This window comes from Monosiga brevicollis, genomic scaffold, assembly GCF_000002865.3.
Source record: "Monosiga brevicollis MX1 MONBRscaffold_11 genomic scaffold, whole genome shotgun sequence".
NCBI lineage: Eukaryota > Choanoflagellata > Craspedida > Salpingoecidae > Monosiga > Monosiga brevicollis.
The window spans coordinates 282394-300758 of NW_001865048.1; the positions used below are offsets into that span (position 1 = coordinate 282394).

Here is an 18365-nt window from a genome sequence, read left to right on the forward strand (position 1 = left end):
ACCGACCCTGACCTGACGTACAGCTCTGGCCTGGTGTTTGATGCGATCATTCTGGCCAAAGAAGACGCTGCAGTCCAGTGCTGGCCGAGCGCCTGAGCGGAGGAAGCGCCTCTCCTCATACAGCAGCCGGCCCGAACGACCTCTACCTATTACGTAATTCCCCGTGTGTGTGTGTGTGTGTGTGTGTGTGTGTGTGTGTGTGTGTGTGTGTGTGTGTGTGTGTGTGTGTGTGTGTGTGTGTGTGTGTGTACGTGCGTGTGTGCATCATGTGTGTGTGTGCATCATGTGTGTGTGTCATTTCTTCTTCTTCTTCACGCGTGTCTACAAACACACACGATGACGCAGATGATGATGGCAGCGGTGGCGGCAGCAATGATGGCGGTGGGCCTGGTTGGGGCGGCGCCAACCAGGGCAGAGGCTCCTTCGAAACCAGTCATTCCATCAGCTTTCATTTCGTCGTTTGAGTTTTACAGCAGTGGCGTTTATGGAGGTACTGGTCAATACTATTACGACGCTGACGCTCAGGTCGGTCACGCATCACTCCGTTGCCCCACGAGGCTCGGGCCTGGTCTACGCCGAGGCCGATTGAGCGGTGGCATTGACATTGCTTCATGCCTGGCCTTTTTTTTTTTTTTGGCGTTGATCGGTGGGGGGGGGACGCATAGAAAAACCATTACAATTTGACAGTGGCCAACCCCTTCTTCCCCGCCCAAGCCGTTCCCTACGGCTACTTTTACAGCGAGGTTGGTGCATCACCTCCTTCCCTTTTGCAGCCTCAGATCCCAACCCCCTCTGCAAGCTTTTTGCATTGCACCCCGTATTCAAACTGGTTATTAAATGCCAATGTACTTGACCCATACGCTTCTCGGCAGGCTGGGGCTTGGATGTATATCGAAGGCATCTGCAAATCTCTGGGCACCAAGTTTGCTCCAGTCTTCAGCTTTGTCCAAAGTCCGGCCACCACATATCAAGGATCAAAGACCGTCAATGGCCGTGACTGCGACGTGTGGGGCCTCACCACTGCCCAGGCCAACCTGAGCGTCTGCACTCAAAACAGCGTCCTGGTCGAGTTCATATCCGAGAGTCAAGTTAGCACAACGGTTTGTGCCGCAACCTCACTTTCCCTCTTCCTGCAATGCGCTTGAAAAGCAAGCAAAATGTACAAACCACAAACCATCAAACTCACGGCCTGTTTCTTCCCTTGGCGGGCAAACACTTGGTTTCTTGTCGACCTTGCCGAGAACAGCACTACATGACGCGCATGCTCTTTGGCGATGATTTCAATCCCAGCAAGCCAACACCCGCAGAGCTGGCCGTGCCCGAGGCTTGCTTTGAGCCCCCGGTCGTGTGCAATGCCACCAACCTTACAGCCGAAACCATGGACGTCTATGCCTTTCAGCCCAAGAATCAAACCGGCAACATCGTCGACCAGGTATCACATGTTTCTTTCCGCAACGAATGAGTATTGGCTGGCCTCGGCAATGTCCCCATCAGCTAACCCTGTTTTGTGATTGGCTTTTTCTGCATCGCTGCATGCTGCATGTTCATCACTGTTTTGCTGCTTTTGCAGGATGTCGCAGATCTGCGAGGTGACACCGTCTTTGTCTGCTTTGACCTCCTGTCCAACAATACCGCCAATGATCACTACGCCGTTGTGACCAACTACAAGATCAATGTCATTCCCAAGTGGGGCCTGTACCGCGAATGCAACGGCTACCCGCCCTATTGTATTGGTGATGCCATGGTCGAAGTTGGGCGTGAGAGCTCCATCTCCAAGGGCCCCCTTCGTGGCCAATGCGAACCGAACCTGGACTACGGCAGCTGGCTGAGCATGCCGAGCATGGGCTATTGCCAGGATGGTCCGCTGGACCTGGCCAAAAATTGTTCTTGGCAAGTTGCATCAGTAGGCAAGACCATCTCGGGGGCCTGCCTCATCGAAAACCCGGCTTTCCTGCAAGCCTGCTCCCAGATTGTCAATGGCAGCATCGATGCTGCAGTCGATCTGTTCAAGGCCGCCTTCGACTCGGAAGACCCGTCCAAGAATGGTTGCCCTGCCCTGTAAAGTTTGAATGCAATGTATGACATGCCATTTTCTTTTCTTTTTGGGGGCTCTGTTTCACATGTATTTGTTTTCTATCTTTTCCTTGTCGAGCCCGTGCTCGCCCCAGCATCATGTCTGCTCCGAATCGTCTGGCTATGATCATGGCGGAAATTGATTGAGTTTTTTTTTTTTTTTCCTATTGCAACCTAGTCGGTTTTTTCTATTATCTGGTGTCTCTTGGAGACCATCATGGGCCCGCATGGCCCACTATGCGGTGCAACTCACACCATACCCGGCGAACAAAATCTGGACATCCTCAACAGGAAGTTGGAGGTTCAAACCTGATCGGCTCAAGCCACCGTGTCTAGCGAAAAAAAAAGGATATCGAGTCCAAGCATCAAGAAAGTAAGGACGAGGGTCGGAAAAAAAAGTCTGCCCAAGCAATGTGACAAATCCGGCCCAAGGCAAAGCCACGCCTACTCACCGGCAATCGCGGAAATAAGCTCATAATTTTCCGGTGTCGTGCCTACTTAGACAAGTTGGTTGACGCGTGTTAGCCAAAGCATGCAAAGTAGGGCACACAAATGATAATAAGCTTGGGTGAGAACGCACTCAGCACGCTCGGGCTCGCAGGACAGCTAAAGGGTCCTTCACGACGCATCATATCCAACAGTTTGGCTTGTTGATACAGCTCAGCGAGCGTGTCCTCGAGGACTTGCACTTGCAGATCGTAGGGCAACTGAGCATCTGACGCCGTCCGGAATCGCTCCAGCATCTGCTCCACGGCTGCTGCTGGTTGAAGGGGCACCATCTCCGTGCGATCTGGCGTGGGGTCATGCGCAAACGATGTGTCCCATTCTTCCTCGGAAGATGTCGACGCGATGAGCTGTCGCGTGCGCCGTACGTAGCGTGTACATTTTCCCCTATTGAGCCCGCCACATGCCCAAAGTAGAACAGGAGGCCGAGTGTCAAGAATTTGAAGGCAACGGCAGCAGCAACCAGCAACCAGGAAGACCATACCGGTCGACATCAATCACTAGCGCCACGGCGCAACCACACCCATCTGTGTCATCCAGGGCATAGCGAGCCTCGGCCAAGAGGTCTTGCTCCAAAGCAGCTTCGTCAAGTTCGGGAATGCCTTGCAAAACAGGACCGGAAACGTAGGCTGGACAAGCTGCACAAAGAAGTGATCGCCCGAGGCTGACGTGATGCACAAAATCATCCTACGCACCCCACGTAGGGCGCCGGCGAATCATCAAAATTAAAGTACATGAAGAAACCGGTTCGTTTGGCCGCGGTTCATAGGCAACAAGTGCACTTTGAACAGCCACACCGTGTCACCCGCGTTAGCGTCGGTGCCTACCTCAGCAAGCGGGCGTCGCTTGCCAGACGCCTGCATACGTTCCTCCATGGCAGCCTGAGTAAGATCCGGTTTGACCTACAAATCCAAGAGGACCAAGCATCAGTGTGCGCGCCTGCTCATTAAGGGCAAGTATGGGCCAAGCCAGGTCACCAACTTTCAGGCTCATGGTCTGTCGCAGGGGAAGCTCCTCAAACAGCGGAGGTTGTGGGGATTGATCCACGAGCGGCGCGTCAACAACGTCGGGCAATGGCGCCTGAGCTGATGCCAACTCGGCTTGGCGGGCCCATTGAGCAATATGTAGGTCACGGCGAGCCGAACGAAGACCGGATGAGGCTGTGGAAACCGGTGCCTCCTCGTCATCAGATTCTAGCTCACTGACGGCAGGGCTAGTGGCGCGTTCTCTTTCCGATTGGACCTCGGACTGTTCCGAGTTGAGTGCAGCGCGTAAGTCGAGCAAGTCACCATCCAGACTGCGATCAGCAGCCTTGTGGTCTGGGGTCGAGGCCGAATGTGAAGCCATAGGTACCAGAGCATCGTCCGTAGTACCGGTGAAGCTGTGAGAGGTCGCAGATGGAGCCCCCGAGCTTTCAGCTCGCGGTTGGGTCACAAAATGCAGGCTCTCATCGCCCGGTGCCTCCCTTGGGATTGAAGACACACGAAGTTCTTCACGGCCCCCCAGACTCAGATCTAGCCGCAGTTCTGCCGGGGTCAAAGCATAGCGTTTGCCCACAATATCCACTTGGAATACCTGAAAAGAGCACGAGCGGTGGCCGTCAGGACACCAGGCGTCGACTCGTTGACGGGATACAACGCCTTGTGCCTGCCCTTGCTGTCCCAAAGATAGATGGCTCACCTCGCTGCAGCGAAGAAAGTAAGATAAGACGTAGACCAGGCGCAGAACGAGTGTTGCTGTACGACCAACAACAATGGTTTTGCAGCGACTGTGACGTGCGACACCCGTTGGCGACCGCAAACGTGCAGTGAGCAGGATGACAGACAGCGGTGGTCAGACGGTGATGCGAAAGACGAATGACAACTTGATGGACCCGAAAAACAGCAGTTCGCAAGAGTGCGCCAGCCGACCAACCGATAGTTACGCGAAACGCTGCCGCAGAGATCCGTCAGCTGAGCCCAGAGGGTGTCATAGGGATGTTGCTTGGCCAGATCGTTGAGGGCACCTGTCCACAGCCATTGCAAACATGAGCATGATAATGACTGACTTACATGCCTGTGCGGCGCTTTCAAACATGAACCAGGTTTGGTGCCAACGCACGTGGCATGCAAGGAGTAAGTTGATCGGCGTCAGCGTCCAACGTGGGAGCCGCTGTGGCGACCCAGCCTAGGTGATGTTGTAGCACCGCCGTAATCGCCGTTGCCAACACGCGCTTTGTGCGCCTAGATTTGCCGAGCTGCCAAATATTTGCAAGCAAACGGTCCGTACGAATGCTGAGGATAAAGCGGCCAAGATGGAACTCGGCTTGCCAGTGGGAGGCAAACATGACTGGGAACACAACGCGGCTGCGCAAACCTTGAGAATGAGATCTCGCAGAAGAAGACAAAGTTTGCCCCGCACGAGCGGGCGTAATTGGGAAAACGTTGACAGCGTCAACCAAGCTGGTTCTTGTAGTCTACAGGAGGGTCCCGGTACGAGGGATCCGTGGCAGTGAGAGGTCTTTACACGCGAGATACGAGGTAGGAAGAGGCTAAGATGGTCACAATTTCATTTGCTCAAAGCGTCTCGGATTGGAACCCGTGTTTGGCCATCTGACTTTCGGGGCGCACAAGTTGGAGCAGTGCTCTCTTACCGCGGCGCCGTATAGAGAGTATGCACTTGGTGAATGAGGAACCTGATGCGTTCCGTGACCTGTCGACTTTCGCGAAAACGTCGAGCCACCCGCTTCAGCAGCACACGCCTATGCACATTCGATGCAAAAGACCAAGAGGCCAAAAGGTTGGTGAATGAACAAACACGGATCACGAGAAGAGAATTGTCAATGGACCGTACGCTGTGTGGGGAGCCGGCTGGGCTTGGCTTCGCAACTAGAGGCGCGGCGGAATGGGGAGCAAAATCAAGGAAGAAAAGTTCAAAGGTGAGGCACGAGTGAGGTCGACGTGGTACAGCCCTGTCAAGCACAACTGGAACCGACCTCTTCTTCCACGACAAAGAGCAGGCGCTCTTGCAGCCAATGAAAGAAACCCGTCAAGGTCATGTCAAGAATTGCAAAGTGGGTTGTCACAAATTTCTGCACCATTTTTTTTTTTTTTTTTTCATTTTGTTTTGTTGTTTTCAGTTGAACAACGTGCCCATGTTCAAACAGCCATGAGAACAACGGCTTCAGCGCGGCAATCAGCCGGCCTAGTGTAGAGAAGAGCGAGTCGAGGCAAGGGGGGGACAAGCATCGCAAACAATGTGGGGCGAACAAACCTCGAGGATGTCAGAGCGATCAACATCAATGATCAAGGCAATGCCACAAACAGTTGCTTTAGAGGCTAAGAATTAGAGCAACAAGAGCTGAAACATGAGTGGGGCTATACACTTTCAACGCACGCTGGCCCGTTTCAGAGAGAACGAGGTAACTGACCTTCCCCGGTTTTACTGCGCATGCCAAACTCAAGGCTCAAACGCTGGCTGCGCTCGTAGCGTCGCATTCTAGAAATCCGTCAGTAGCCAACATGACGAACACGGGTGAGGTTCTCAAAGACGCATGGTGCGTTGTCCGGCCGGACACGGGGTGGAAGCGGGAGGCCGCGACACACCGGCCGCTGACATCGAGCATGGAAGATAGGGATGACGAGTGCGAGGGGGTGCCGGAAGAGGTGAAGCTTTCATCGGCATCCAGTGTCTTGATGGGGGATGGCAAGGCTCCGGGAAAGAAATCGCTCATCTCGGCCAAACTGCGTGGAGAGTGGGGTGACTCCAGATCGGTACTGGTGGCGTCGTCAAAATCCAAGCGTTGGGGCTGGGCCGATCGGCTGGCTGGCACTGCAACGGCTGAGTCCAAGAAGAAGACATCAAACAACGGCAACGGGTTTGCGGGAACCAAATATATCAGAGCGTGGGACCCAACACGACAGGCAAAGCAATCAAAACCAGTGCCCCTGAGCTTCGTCCCCCCCCATATTGAGTCAAGGGTCGGGCCTCGCACCTGGTGCCGCGGACTCGGCAGCTTCGCTCAGAGGTTCCGAAGAGGAAAAGCCAACTGCGAGAAAGGTGCAAGGGGTTGGCATGCAAGCTTTGTGAGTAAGGGTGCTTGACCGACTAATGGCTCGACCAAATGCACGTGCAAGCAGAGTTGCTACGCACATCGCTGGGCAGATCGTGGGACACCGCTTCCGCTCCGACGAGGGGAGGCTGGAACGGAACTCGGCGCGGATGCGCCGCCCACATTCATCAAAAGATTTTTTATCCTGTTGCCAGCGCAAAGGGTACACGTGTTGAGACTTTGGCCCCGAGTTTCCCTTGGCGGGCTGGGTGAGAACATCCGTACCGTTTGGTAGGGTACAGCTTGGTTAGCACTACACGCTTGGGATCCTTGAGCAGGTGCATCTTGGTGGTGTGGTGTGAGAGAGCCAAAGGAAGAGAGCCAAACATCATGTTCTGCAGGAGCTGATCCTCGCGGACCTGTGTGCAAGGACGACAAGTCATGCATACCGCGACCAAGCAACGGACATCTGAGCCAGGGTAATGGTAGGGTGTTTTCCGATCAGCTGGACGCTTACGTGAGACTTTTGTGGGCGACGACTGTCATAGAGAACCTGAAGGCAGCATCCGAGAGGCGGGTGGCAATGGGAGCACCAGTAGCGGGAAGTCAGTCTTGTTTGTGAGCGGGGTACGCAGCATGACCCGCGAGTTTACCCCCAGCTGTGGCTGGGCGGATGCACTCACGTCACGGCCAAGATGCTTTGCATCGTGCAAAAGTACGACGGCGGTTTCAGGAGGTTGAAGCAGCTCCGAGCGCCATTCGCAGGGATTGATCAATGCCTGGGAGGGGACACGAGCACAATGATGACGTTGTGGCATGAGATTTAGCCATGGGCCACACGAAAAGGCTGGGTGATGTGATGGCTGGTTTGACCAACCTCGAGCCCCATGGCCTCGGCGTTCCACGTATAAGACCGCCCCGCCATGGCGCCGTGTGAGCAGCTGAAAGAAACCTGCTCATCAAAGGGCAGCAGCAAAGGAAGCCCGACAGCAGCCCCCCACTACGGCATCAACCGCCCCGCCTGTCGACCGCACATGCTGGCCGCCACCTCCACCCACTGGTCCTTGCCAAGCAGGGCGTGCGGGGACACAAGAGCACGACACGACAAAAAAATTTTGGTCAAATGCAACAAGAAGTAAAATACAAAAAAAGAAGAAAAGAAGAAGAAGAAGAAGCACAGAGTAAAAGTAAAATACTAAGAGAGAGAAGAAAGATCGAAAGGCATAAATAGCAAAGGCACAGAGAGAGAGAGAGGAGACACACACACACACACACACACACACAAAACGGCTTTGGTAGTGTGAGAATAGCTACCAAGTGAAAGTGTGAATATTTGGGCAAAATTGGGTGAATTTCCAGCGATTTCTGGACCAAGAGCGAACTGGGGCACATCTTCTTCCGATCTGACATCAACTTCTTGCCATATTAAATACGGTTTATTAGCTATAAAAATTGTCATCATCTTCAACTTCTTCTCATATCGCGCCGTCTTCTTCTCAACTTGGGAGCTGTTTGGGGAATTTCCGTTGCAGGTGATACAGAAAAAAGTGCGCGCGCGCCTCGTCGGTCGCGGCTGCTGCCTCGGCACTGACTGCCGCGCGGGGGGAGGTGGCCTTGGACATCAAAGCGTCACGCGTCAAACGCCTCACGCCACGCATACACTGGTGGTGAAGTGTTTGTCTCTGATCCCCTGTTCGGGTGGTCGCTGAACTGACTCTCGCCACTCAATAGCTGGGTCATATCCACACGTACATCAGGCGCCGCAACCTGTGAACACCTCACTGAACCCTCCGTGGTGGTGCTGCACGCACGAATTAGATCCAAGTGTAACCCTGTCCATCTGCACCCACTTGTTGGCGTGCGACCAAGCACCGCTGGACTTTGAGCCAAGCCACCATCAACTCAGGTCCGCCGTGATTTGCCAGCCCAGTGGCAATCAGCCCGCAAACACAAACAAACACAAACACACACCACCCACACACACGTACTGGCCTGTCGATGACGGCAAACCGCCTCCGCAACCACAGTTTGCCAGCTGATCGCCAGTCCTGTGTATAGGTTCCAGCAGCACTGTATTTCCTCGACAACGGCACCATGGTCTCAGATGCCAAGGTCTGGTTCACGCAGCCCCGCTTTCAGCTTGTCCCATTTCATGCTGCGAGCGCATTCTCTGGACCCTGCGTATCGTAAACAGGTGGAAGGTGATTGAACGTTCGTTGCATTCCATCGTCTCAGGCTGAAAAACTGGCGACCTGGATCGGCCGTCGGGTCCGGATCAAGGACCGCGGCGCTGGAACCCTGGTTTTCTGGGGGCCGGTCGAACACACTGAGTACGTGAAACACCGACCCCGCAACCACCTCCATTCTTGAATCGCCGCTGCCTTTGTCAGCCGAACACACAACATCCGGCACCTCATCTCATACCTTGCTTCTCCGCGTGACCTTGATCACGACTGACAGCAAGCATCTGGCTGGAATCGTTCTGGACGAACCCACGGTGCGGCGGCATTTGCTCCCTCTTTCGCTTGCCTCAACCCATCTGCTCTCAAATTTTTACCTCTCATTCGTGCGCAACCCCGTTTACGTGTTGTAGGGCTTAAATAACGGCACTGTGCGAGGTGGGTTTGCGTGCCGAGACTGGCACCTGTCCCCTCGAGGATTTTTTTTTTTTTTTTTGTTCTTGTTTTTTTTTTTTTGCTCTTGATTTTTTCTCTCTCTCTCTTTTTTTTTTTTTTTTCTCTTTGCTCACAGAGCCTTTTTTGTTCTCAAATAGGCGTCAAGTATTTCGAATGTGAGCCCAAGCATGGTGTCATGGTGACGGGTGCCCAGGTCATCTTCCTCAAGTCCAAGGTTGGTTGGAGAAGCTCACCCACCGCTTGACTTTTGCGCAGACCATGACTTGAGTTTAACAAGACATTGCTCTGAACCCCGTCTCCTTCTTGACATAGGAGGAAGCATCTGCCCCAAAGACAGCAACTCGAAAGCCCGTCGCCAAGGCCTCGCCGGCAGTGACTAGAAAGGCAGCCCCTACTAAGAAAAGTTCGCCAGCCAGCAAGGTTCCGGCCACGCGCAAAGCTTCCAACCCTTCCGCCGCAGCGAACCGGGTTGCTTCAGCCCGCAAATCATCGGGGACCACACCCACACGCCGGTCAGGCCTGCTGCCTCGCTTTCACAATCCAACGGTGCTTGCCAGGGCCATTTGCACCCGTTCTGCACTCACCGCCGTGCCCCTCCTCTTGACCGCACAGTGAGCCCGCGGCCAAGACCAAGTCCGCAACCAAAAGCCCCGCTGCCGCTCGCCCCACCTCTGGTAAAACGGTAAGTAACACTCTCATGTGCACACAGCTGTTTGATCCAACTTGTGTCTGACCAGCCCTACTGCTTGCTCTACCCCCATTGATATCGCGCCCCCGCCGAGATAGACCACGCCCGCCCGACGAACGAGCGCCCCACGCGTAAGCTGTTCATGTTTTCCTGTTGTGGCTGCTCTTGCTGCATATTTCAAGACAGCCAGCATGCTCCCGACATCATCAACAAGTTGGGGATGCTAATCTTGGGGTTGCGACCGGCTCGGCTTGATTGATTCTGGTCGAATACTCGCTAGGCAACATCTGCAACCAAAAGCAGCCCCAACAAGACGACCGCCAGCAGAACAACGCCTGGCAAGGCGGCCCCCAGGCGTGCCAGCGGGAACCCCAACACGATTCCCAAAGCCGCATCCACCAAACCCCAGGGTCAGTTCTTCGCGCCCACCAGCGCCAGTCCATGCAGATCACTTTTTGAATGCGGCAAGCTGACCCGCTCGCCGCTCTAGTCATTGTAGGCCGAAACAAGGGCAAGGCCTCTTTGTCTGACCTTGCCCGCTCCACCCTTGAGGCAGAGGTGCACGGCACCAAGCGTAACGGTGAGCTCTGGCCATGCTGCGCTCCCAAAGCACTTGAAAGCTTGGTCTCACCCTGGATTGTGCACCTCTGGTGTTGACTGCTGCGGTCCCACAGAGTCTGAGGTAAACGCCGAACCAGAGGTGAACTCAGAGCCTGAATTGGTCCCTGACGTGGAAGTGGAGATCCACCACGAGCCCGAACCTGAGCCTGAGGCTGACAATGAGCCGACCTTGGAAGCAGCAACCGAGCATGAACCCGAGCATGAACCCGAGCATGAACCCAAGCATGAACCCGAGCATGAACCCGAGCATGAACCCGAGCATGAACCCGAGGTAGCAGAGCAAATGCCTCAGCAAGAGCAGGACGACGATGAAGGCCAGGACCAGTTTGACGCAAGCATGCCTGCCAAGGTACATGCGCCTTTATTTGTCGGTTTGCGGTTTTGCCGTTGTCGTGCTTCGGTCGTTGGATTTGTTATGATTTCGAACGGGGATGGTGCCACCACCCGTAGCCTACAGCAGAGCCACCAGACGCCGTGTGTGTTTCTCTAATCAACGCAAATACCCGTTTCATCGACTGTGCTTGTTAGCCCACGGCCACAGCACCCGGGTTGACGGCGGCCGAGGAGGCCAAGATGAAGCGCCGTCAGCGTCGATCACCTGCCACATCGGATGCTGCGTCCGACGGCACCACCGAGTCCAATGATCAGGCGCCTTCTACCTCTGCACCCACCTCCACACAAGAGACCAAGGCCAAGCCTGAAGAATCCCTGGCCCCGGCATCCCACACACAGTCTGCAACCCCCCAAAAACCAGCTTCCAGTGCCTCCACAAGCTCTACGCCCAAGGTGGCCACACCCACCTCGGTACCACTGACGCCGTCACCCTCCGGCAAACCCCTTTTCCGCTCGGCGATGCGGACCTCCTTCCGCAAGAGCTCACCCGCTGCCTCTCCAGCAGCATCCAAGTCTGCACCTAAGACTACTTCTGAAGCTCAGCAGCCTGAAACGAACGTCGCGCCTGTCGTAGAGAAGGTGGCATCCCCACAACAGCCAAAGGTGGAGAAAAAGGCACCGCCTCCAGTGGCGGCACGACGACGCTCTTCGGACGCCGGTGCCCCGGCTCTGGCTCAGCCAGCGCCATCTCAACCCGCGACTGACGCAACCAGCGACGACAAGGACGAATCGGTGCCACGCGGTCTCAAGGCCAAAATGCATGCACTCGAGGCAAAACTTACAGATTCTGCTTCTTCCAGCAATGAGGCATCGCCACGTGTGCAGCGTCGCACTTCCACCGGTGCTGTGGCCCGACATGCGGCTCTGTATGATCAGTTGGAACGGGAAAAGTTTAAATCAGAGTACGTAGAACGTATATTGATGATGCAACTGTGGCGCACAAACACATGAATAGATGCAATCGCCTTGGACTCATGGTGCGCTGTGACCCCAGGGAAGCCACCGCTGCCACAGCATCCATGCAGCGATCATCCTCGATCCGCGATCGTCTTAAACGTGAGTTGGGCTGAGCACCTCTCTCCCTCCCTCCCTCCCCTCCCCTGCTCTTCTCTTCCCTATACACAGGTTATCATCTGATGATGGTTATGTGTGATTCCTGCATGACAGAATACGAAGCGGCCGTCTCCCCCAGTCAAGACGCCAAGGCTTACACGCCTCCGCACCATGAGCCGGGTTTGGGCCTAAAACAGCGAATGGAGGCTTTGGAGCGTCGTTCCCGCAACGCCAGCCTAGACAAGGATCATGCCGCAGTTGCTGCCCGCACCTCGATTCGGGAACGCATGAACGCACTGAAGACCTCAACCTCTGCGGTATGTACTCTCCATGCACTGTCACGCTGCTGCCCCTTTGCATGTGCCATTTGAGTGCGTACGCATGATTGTAAAATTGTGTGACATTGATGCATGTCCGCCACGCAGCAACCTGCCAAAGCGCAAACTGCGTCCAGCAGCCAGACATTGAAAGAAAAAATGGAGGCGCTGCAACGATACGCAAGCGGTGACCGCACCGACGAAGAGAAAACTGACGGGACGTCTCAGAGCAACGGCGATGGCGATGCACAGCCGGGTCTCAGTGCAGAAGAAAGCAAAATGGAACATGAAGCAAGCTCAGCCTCGGATGCGCACGAGGACGAGGCGGTCGAAGAGCATCAGGATGAACCAGAAGCACAATACGATGAAGACGAGGATGACCATTACGAGGCCGAGGAACTTGCAGATGATCATCATTCAGACGATGAAGAGTATGAAGATCACGACGAGGAGGCCGAGCACGAGCAGGAGTACAACGACGATCATGAGCACGAGCATGATGACGACCACGAGGACGACGAAGAGTCTGAGCACGAGCATAACGAAGAGTCTGAGCACGAGCATAACGAAGAGTCTGAGCACGAGCATAACGAAGAGTCTGAGCACGACCATGAACATGATGGTGAGGAAGACGAGGAGGGACAGGAAGACGAGGAGGAAGAAATGGATGACGAAGAGCGGGCATTGCGGGAGCGCATTGCACGACTGCAGATGGAAATGGACGAATTGGGTAGCGATGACGATGTTGATGATGTGGAGCTGAATGATGAAGACATTGCTGACCTCACTCCGACCACGCCCGTCAACAAGTCCAATCCCTTCTTGTAGCCTGGCTAGAGTGGAGTCGGTTCCAACATTTGCGGGACCTAAGTAATGATGTAGTCGAGGGACGAGTTGACCTCTGCCCCTGGAAATGTGTCCAAAGACATCCGTACATCCTGTTTTTGCCGTTTTTAGCCTCGCTGGTTGCTCATGTCGCATGTACTGGCGTGGCTATCCGTCCATTGGCCTATAGCTTGTGGGCCAACGAATTGAGTGTATCTACTGACCATGCTTTTGAGTGGTTGGGTGAACAGATTTGCAGCACCTCAAGTACTGTTTGGATTGTAAGGACGTCAGGAGGGCAAACTGTACAGTTTGTAAAAACATGATATGCCAAAGACGGCAGGATGCTCAAGACGAACACACACACACACACACACACACACACACACACACAACACAACACAACACGCACGCACGCACGCACACACACACACACACACACACACACACACACACACACACACACACACACACACACAAGAGGACAGCTGCCTCTTCTGACCCGATGTGCAAGCAGACAGACAGGCTTTAATCGAAATCAGATGGGTGTGATCTGGGGCGTCCTAAGTCTTGCAACGTATTAATATTGGAGTGTGACAAAGATGGCTGCCACAAGGACACAAATGAAGAGAATCCCGCTGGGCAAAACCATGGTCGCAGCATCCTTGTCCAAACATGAAAAACTCATGTGCAAGTCTGCAGGTTCGGTTCTCATAAACTGGTCGAGAAGGAGCAGCGTGGTGGCATCTAAAGAACGCCATGAACACAAGCTCTCGTCAGCACAACCAGCAAGCAAGGGATGAAATAGGCAGGCTCACAAAAATAGCTGAAAGTCGAGCGAAGATCGCTCAGACCAAGGTGGCAACACGTACTAGAAACGAGATCAAGGCCAGCCACACACTCGTCAGGGGGTACGGCGACGACAAAGTTGATGCTCTCACAATCATCGGTGAAGGCGGTGAGCACGACAGCATTGTCCAAGCACAACGCAGTAATCTTGGAAAAGACATAGAGGCTTGGATAAGTAAGACATTCCCCCGCAATTTCGTCGGCTTGTTCGCCATGACCACACTCGTAAGCGATGTTGATGCCCTGGAGTCCACCAAGGCTAATGCTCTGGTCGCAGATGGTTCGATGCATAGTGGTAAAAAAGGCGGAGCTCGTACACTGATCATCATTGTAGTAAGAGGTGATCGCACCCACGCTCTCGGGCAGCTTATACACACACTCTGGCACAAAGTAGAGCAGGCAGTCATCGGGCTGCAGCATATACTGATAGGAAGGCCCTATGCAATCGCTGCTTGAATAGAAGGTGAGGAGGACACTGCCATTGTTGAGGCATTGGTAGTTCATAAACCCCTCGATGAGGAAGGCACATTGACCTGGCTCGAAAAAGAGGATTCCATTGTCCGAGCCAAAATCTGGATGATCGTCGCTGACTTCGACCTCGCAGCGGCGCTCCAAGACCAAGTACGGGTCTTGCTGGATTTGAGCCAAGCCCGCTGTTATGAGCAAACCAAGCAAGCCAACAAGCGCCGGAATCTTGGCCATGCCTGGGGTAGTTGAGGGTGCCGAAGGATTCGTACGAAGTGCAGTGTGAGCGCGTACCAGGGATACCAGAAGCGCTATAGAACCTTGCACGCCCGATGCCTTACTCGTCTACTCACTCAGAGTGACTGCCATCTTTGTGCCCAGAACGACGATATGGTGGCAAAGGTGGCGACGGCAGGAAATCGTAGTCGAAAGGATCGACTTGTTGGAGTTTGCACAAACACCCAAACTCAGCAACAAGCCAACAGCCCAAAGGAGAAAAATGCCACTCCACCACCCGTCAAAGAGAGCGAGAGACCCAAGAAATCAGAGAGGGAGAGAGAGCAAGAGGGTCACAGAGAGGGTGTGCATGTGTGTGTGTGTGTGTGTGCGAGACAGAGACGAGCAGGCAGACACAGAGAGGGAGAGAGAGAGACACACACACACACACACAAGCGGAAAAATCGTGTCCGCAGTCTTATGTGGGACACGATCCCCATATGTTTGTGAAGGCTGCTGTTCGAATTGTGGGTTGGATTGGAAGTCATACCACTGTTTCGGGCTGGTGGTGCTCGAGCCGTGCTCGCTGATGACTCTGACTTGAGCAGGGGTTGCTACAACGGCGCACTTTCAAGGTGATGATGCAAACGGAGCGGGGAGAGATGAGGTCATCAAGGCCATAATACCAATGTTATTATCAAGGCCCGCCATCAGCAAGAAGAGCGCAGTCCCGAGAGAGATTTCCGACAACTTTTTGGATTATCTGGGATGGGAGCCTTCATCTCTTTCATCTCTCTCATCTCTCTCTCTCGCTCTCTCAAATACTCTCAAATACTCTCTCTCTCTCTCTCTCTCTCTCTCTCTCTCTCTCTCTCTCTCTCTCTCTCTCTCTCTCTCTCTCTCTCTCTCTCTCTCTCTCTCTCATCTCTCTCTCTCATCTCTCTCTCTCTCTCTCTCTCTCAAGCTGTCTCTGTTTTGTTTCGCAATGCTGATCTTATCAGCGGCATTGGTGGCCGTCGGGGCTGCGAGCACTGCGAGCGCGGCTTTAGCTGTGGGTGATCAGGAGCGAGCGGGTGACTCGGGTACTCTGGTGACAATTCCTCAAGGGCAGCTGCAGGGTGGCGTGCAGGACGGCGTGCGCTACTTTCTCAACGTGCCATTTGCCGCCCCTCCCGTGGGCGATCTGCGCTTACGGCCGCCACAGCCTCCCGGTGGCTGGGATGGGGTGCGAAACGCCACTAGCTTTGGCATGCGGTACGTGGACCCTCTTGCGGTGCTTGGTGGCTGCGGAATGCAGAAAGCCTCTCGGGTTGACGCTCGCCCCCCTGCCTCACCATGTGCCGCGCGCGCGATCAGGTGCATGCAAAACGGTCAAGGAAGCTCGGCCACCACCAGTGAGGACTGTCTCTACCTCAACATTTACACGCCCACAAACGCCAATGGCTCGCTTCCCGTGGCTGTTTGGATCCATGGTGGTGGCTATCAGGTTTGTCAATGGTTTTGTGCGTGCAACCAGAACAGGCATTCCTTCAGCGAGCAACGGCTGGTAGCGTCTGCATTGACCCGATCGTGCTGCGCGCTAAAACGATGCACGTGGTAGGGGGGGTCGGGTATCGACTACAACGGCACGGCCATGATCAATGCCACCGGTCACAACTTCCTCGTGGTCACAATCAATTACCGTTTGAGCATCTTTGGCTTTCTGGGCTCGGAGCGCTTGCGCCGCCGCGACCCCAGCCGCAACACCACTGGTACGACTTGGTCCCTGCCCACCTGCTCAGCCAAGCGTTGCGCCCAGCTTCCAATAGATTCACAAGCGTGTGCGCAAAACTCCCGTCCTGCACCATGCGCACAGGCAATTATGGGCTACAGGATCAGCGAATGGCCCTCGTTTGGGTCAAAGAAAACATTGGCGCATTTGGCGGTGACCCCGCCCGCGTCTCGATTTTTGGCGAGTCGGCGGGGGCTCACAGCGTGACGTGCCACCTGGCTGCGTCGGCAAGCTGGCCCTATTTCACCCATGGTCTCCTGGAAAGTGGAAGCTTCTCCCTGCTCTCCAGCAAGCCCATGAGTCTGGCTGAGACGCTATATGAGAAAGCCTTGGAACTTGTCAACTGCACCGACCTCGGCTGCGTGCTGGGACGAGATGCCGGCACCCTCAGCGCCGCCATGGGTGCCATTGCATTCCCGGGCCTGATGACCAACGTGTACATGCCTTGGGCCCCTTGCCAGGACGGCATCGAGCTCAGGGCCCCGCCACTGCTGCTGGCACGCGCGGGCCAGGTGCACCCAAGTGCGCACGTCTTGCACGGCTTTAACACGGATGAGGGTTCGACATTCTCTGCGGGCTTGCCCAAGAACCTGAGTGAAGACGCGCTTTGGGAGCACTTGAACGCCACGTATGGCAGTGACTACGCCCCACAACTCTATGCGCTCTATAACAACCAGACTTATCCCGAGGCAGCCGAAGTGTCGCGAGCCTACTGGATTGCAGAGCGGGCCATTACGGATCGGCAGTTTGCGTGCCCCACTGTGTTGGGCAGTCGCTACCTGCAGAACAAGCTGTCTGTTTACCAGTACCACTATGATTATGTGGCTGCCAGTGCGCCCTTTGTTGGGCATGGCAATGAGGTCCCCTTGGTCTTCAACATGCGCTGGGAGTTTCCCGACAGCCGCCGGGCGGTGGAAGTACCCCTGGCCAACCGATTGGATGCTTGGTGGGAGACGTTTTTTGCCTCGGGCGCGCCGCTGGCGCCTGGTGCGCCCCATTGGCCCACATTTGGTGATGCTGGCGCAGCGGCCACCATGGTGATTCGTGGCGGTGATGCCGATCACGTGCAAAATTCGGTCCGGGCTGAACTCTGTGACTTTTGGCAAACTTGGCTACTGGCGCACCTATAAGAGTGCCAGTAGCCCACTTGACGTGCAGCTCGCCCACTGCTCGACCGGTGCACATTTGATGCGCTCGTTTGCATTATCTGTTTTGAAATTAATGGGTCCGGTCCAACCAGCGTGCACGGTTTACGGCTGGGGAAATGAGGGCGTAAGGACGGGGAGGGAGGGCCTTGACACATGGTGGAGAGATAAAAGCCTGCACGAACAACGGAGAAATCGTTTGGAGAGGAAGCATCGTCGTCATCTGTGTCGGGAGTAGCATGGGTCTCGAGGCGCATGATCCAAGCTTCTTTGTAACTGCTGCCCAAAGACCAGGAGTACTGGCGCTCGCCCCCAAAGAGCATGATGCCCGTGCCGAGGCCCTCGGCGGTTGTACGCAGATTGCTATTGGCTGGCAGCTCCACCGTTACGGCAGTGATGCCACCACGAAGTTCCGGGTACGTTTGTGCATCACTCAGGACAAGATCCCAGGTATGATTGGCCAAGACGTAGCGCCATACCATGTCTGTAGCATAGGTGAGCGTATCAAAGCGGCCAAAAAAGATGAGCAGTTGCCCGTTGTCCATGGCGGCTGCATGGTCGAAGCGTGCAGCGGGGCCTTGCAGGCCGTTGGCGGTGCCAGGCGAGGCAGGAGCCGTGAACAGGCAATTGTCTAGACAGGACCAGGTTTGAGTGCTGAGGTGGAATTGCCAAAGATCGCCGAGAACGTTGGGGGCAGGCAGACTGGTTCCTGCTTGCAAGCCTCCGTAAAGGAGCAGGGACTGGGTGTTGGTGTCAAAGGTCAGGGAGTGCCAATAGCA

General features: G+C 54.9%; 4 protein-coding genes across 4 annotated transcripts; 2 read left to right on the forward strand and 2 right to left on the reverse strand.

Moving 5' to 3' along the window:
- Positions 1-336: 336 nt before the first annotated feature.
- Positions 337-2062, forward strand: MONBRDRAFT_25666 (uncharacterized protein; the record flags this gene model as incomplete). Its single annotated transcript, XM_001745990.1, has 5 exons — positions 337-525; positions 666-743; positions 873-1100; positions 1247-1432; positions 1571-2062. 5 exons carry the CDS (start codon positions 337-339, stop codon positions 2060-2062), a joined length of 1173 nt encoding a protein of 390 aa, XP_001746042.1.
- Positions 2063-5205: 3143 nt separating this feature from the next.
- Positions 5206-7532, reverse strand: MONBRDRAFT_25667 (uncharacterized protein; the record flags this gene model as incomplete). The annotated part of the gene is made up of 12 exons (XM_001746136.1): positions 5206-5317; positions 5410-5444; positions 5552-5647; positions 5830-5894; positions 5987-6054; positions 6162-6396; positions 6551-6604; positions 6709-6812; positions 6893-7026; positions 7125-7160; positions 7261-7386; positions 7485-7532. 12 exons carry the CDS (start codon positions 7530-7532, stop codon positions 5206-5208), a joined length of 1113 nt encoding a protein of 370 aa, XP_001746188.1.
- Positions 7533-13720: 6188 nt separating this feature from the next.
- MONBRDRAFT_25669 (uncharacterized protein) lies at positions 13721-14691 on the reverse strand (the record flags this gene model as incomplete). The annotated part of the gene is made up of 2 exons (XM_001746137.1): positions 13721-13887; positions 14013-14691. The coding sequence occupies 2 exons, from the start codon at positions 14689-14691 to the stop codon at positions 13721-13723; spliced, it is 846 nt and encodes a 281-aa protein (XP_001746189.1).
- Positions 14692-15438: 747 nt separating this feature from the next.
- MONBRDRAFT_25670 (uncharacterized protein) lies at positions 15439-17571 on the forward strand (the record flags this gene model as incomplete). The annotated part of the gene is made up of 5 exons (XM_001745991.1): positions 15439-15721; positions 15777-15924; positions 16027-16156; positions 16271-16421; positions 16526-17571. 5 exons carry the CDS (start codon positions 15439-15441, stop codon positions 17569-17571), a joined length of 1758 nt encoding a protein of 585 aa, XP_001746043.1.
- Positions 17572-18365: the final 794 nt, after the last annotated feature.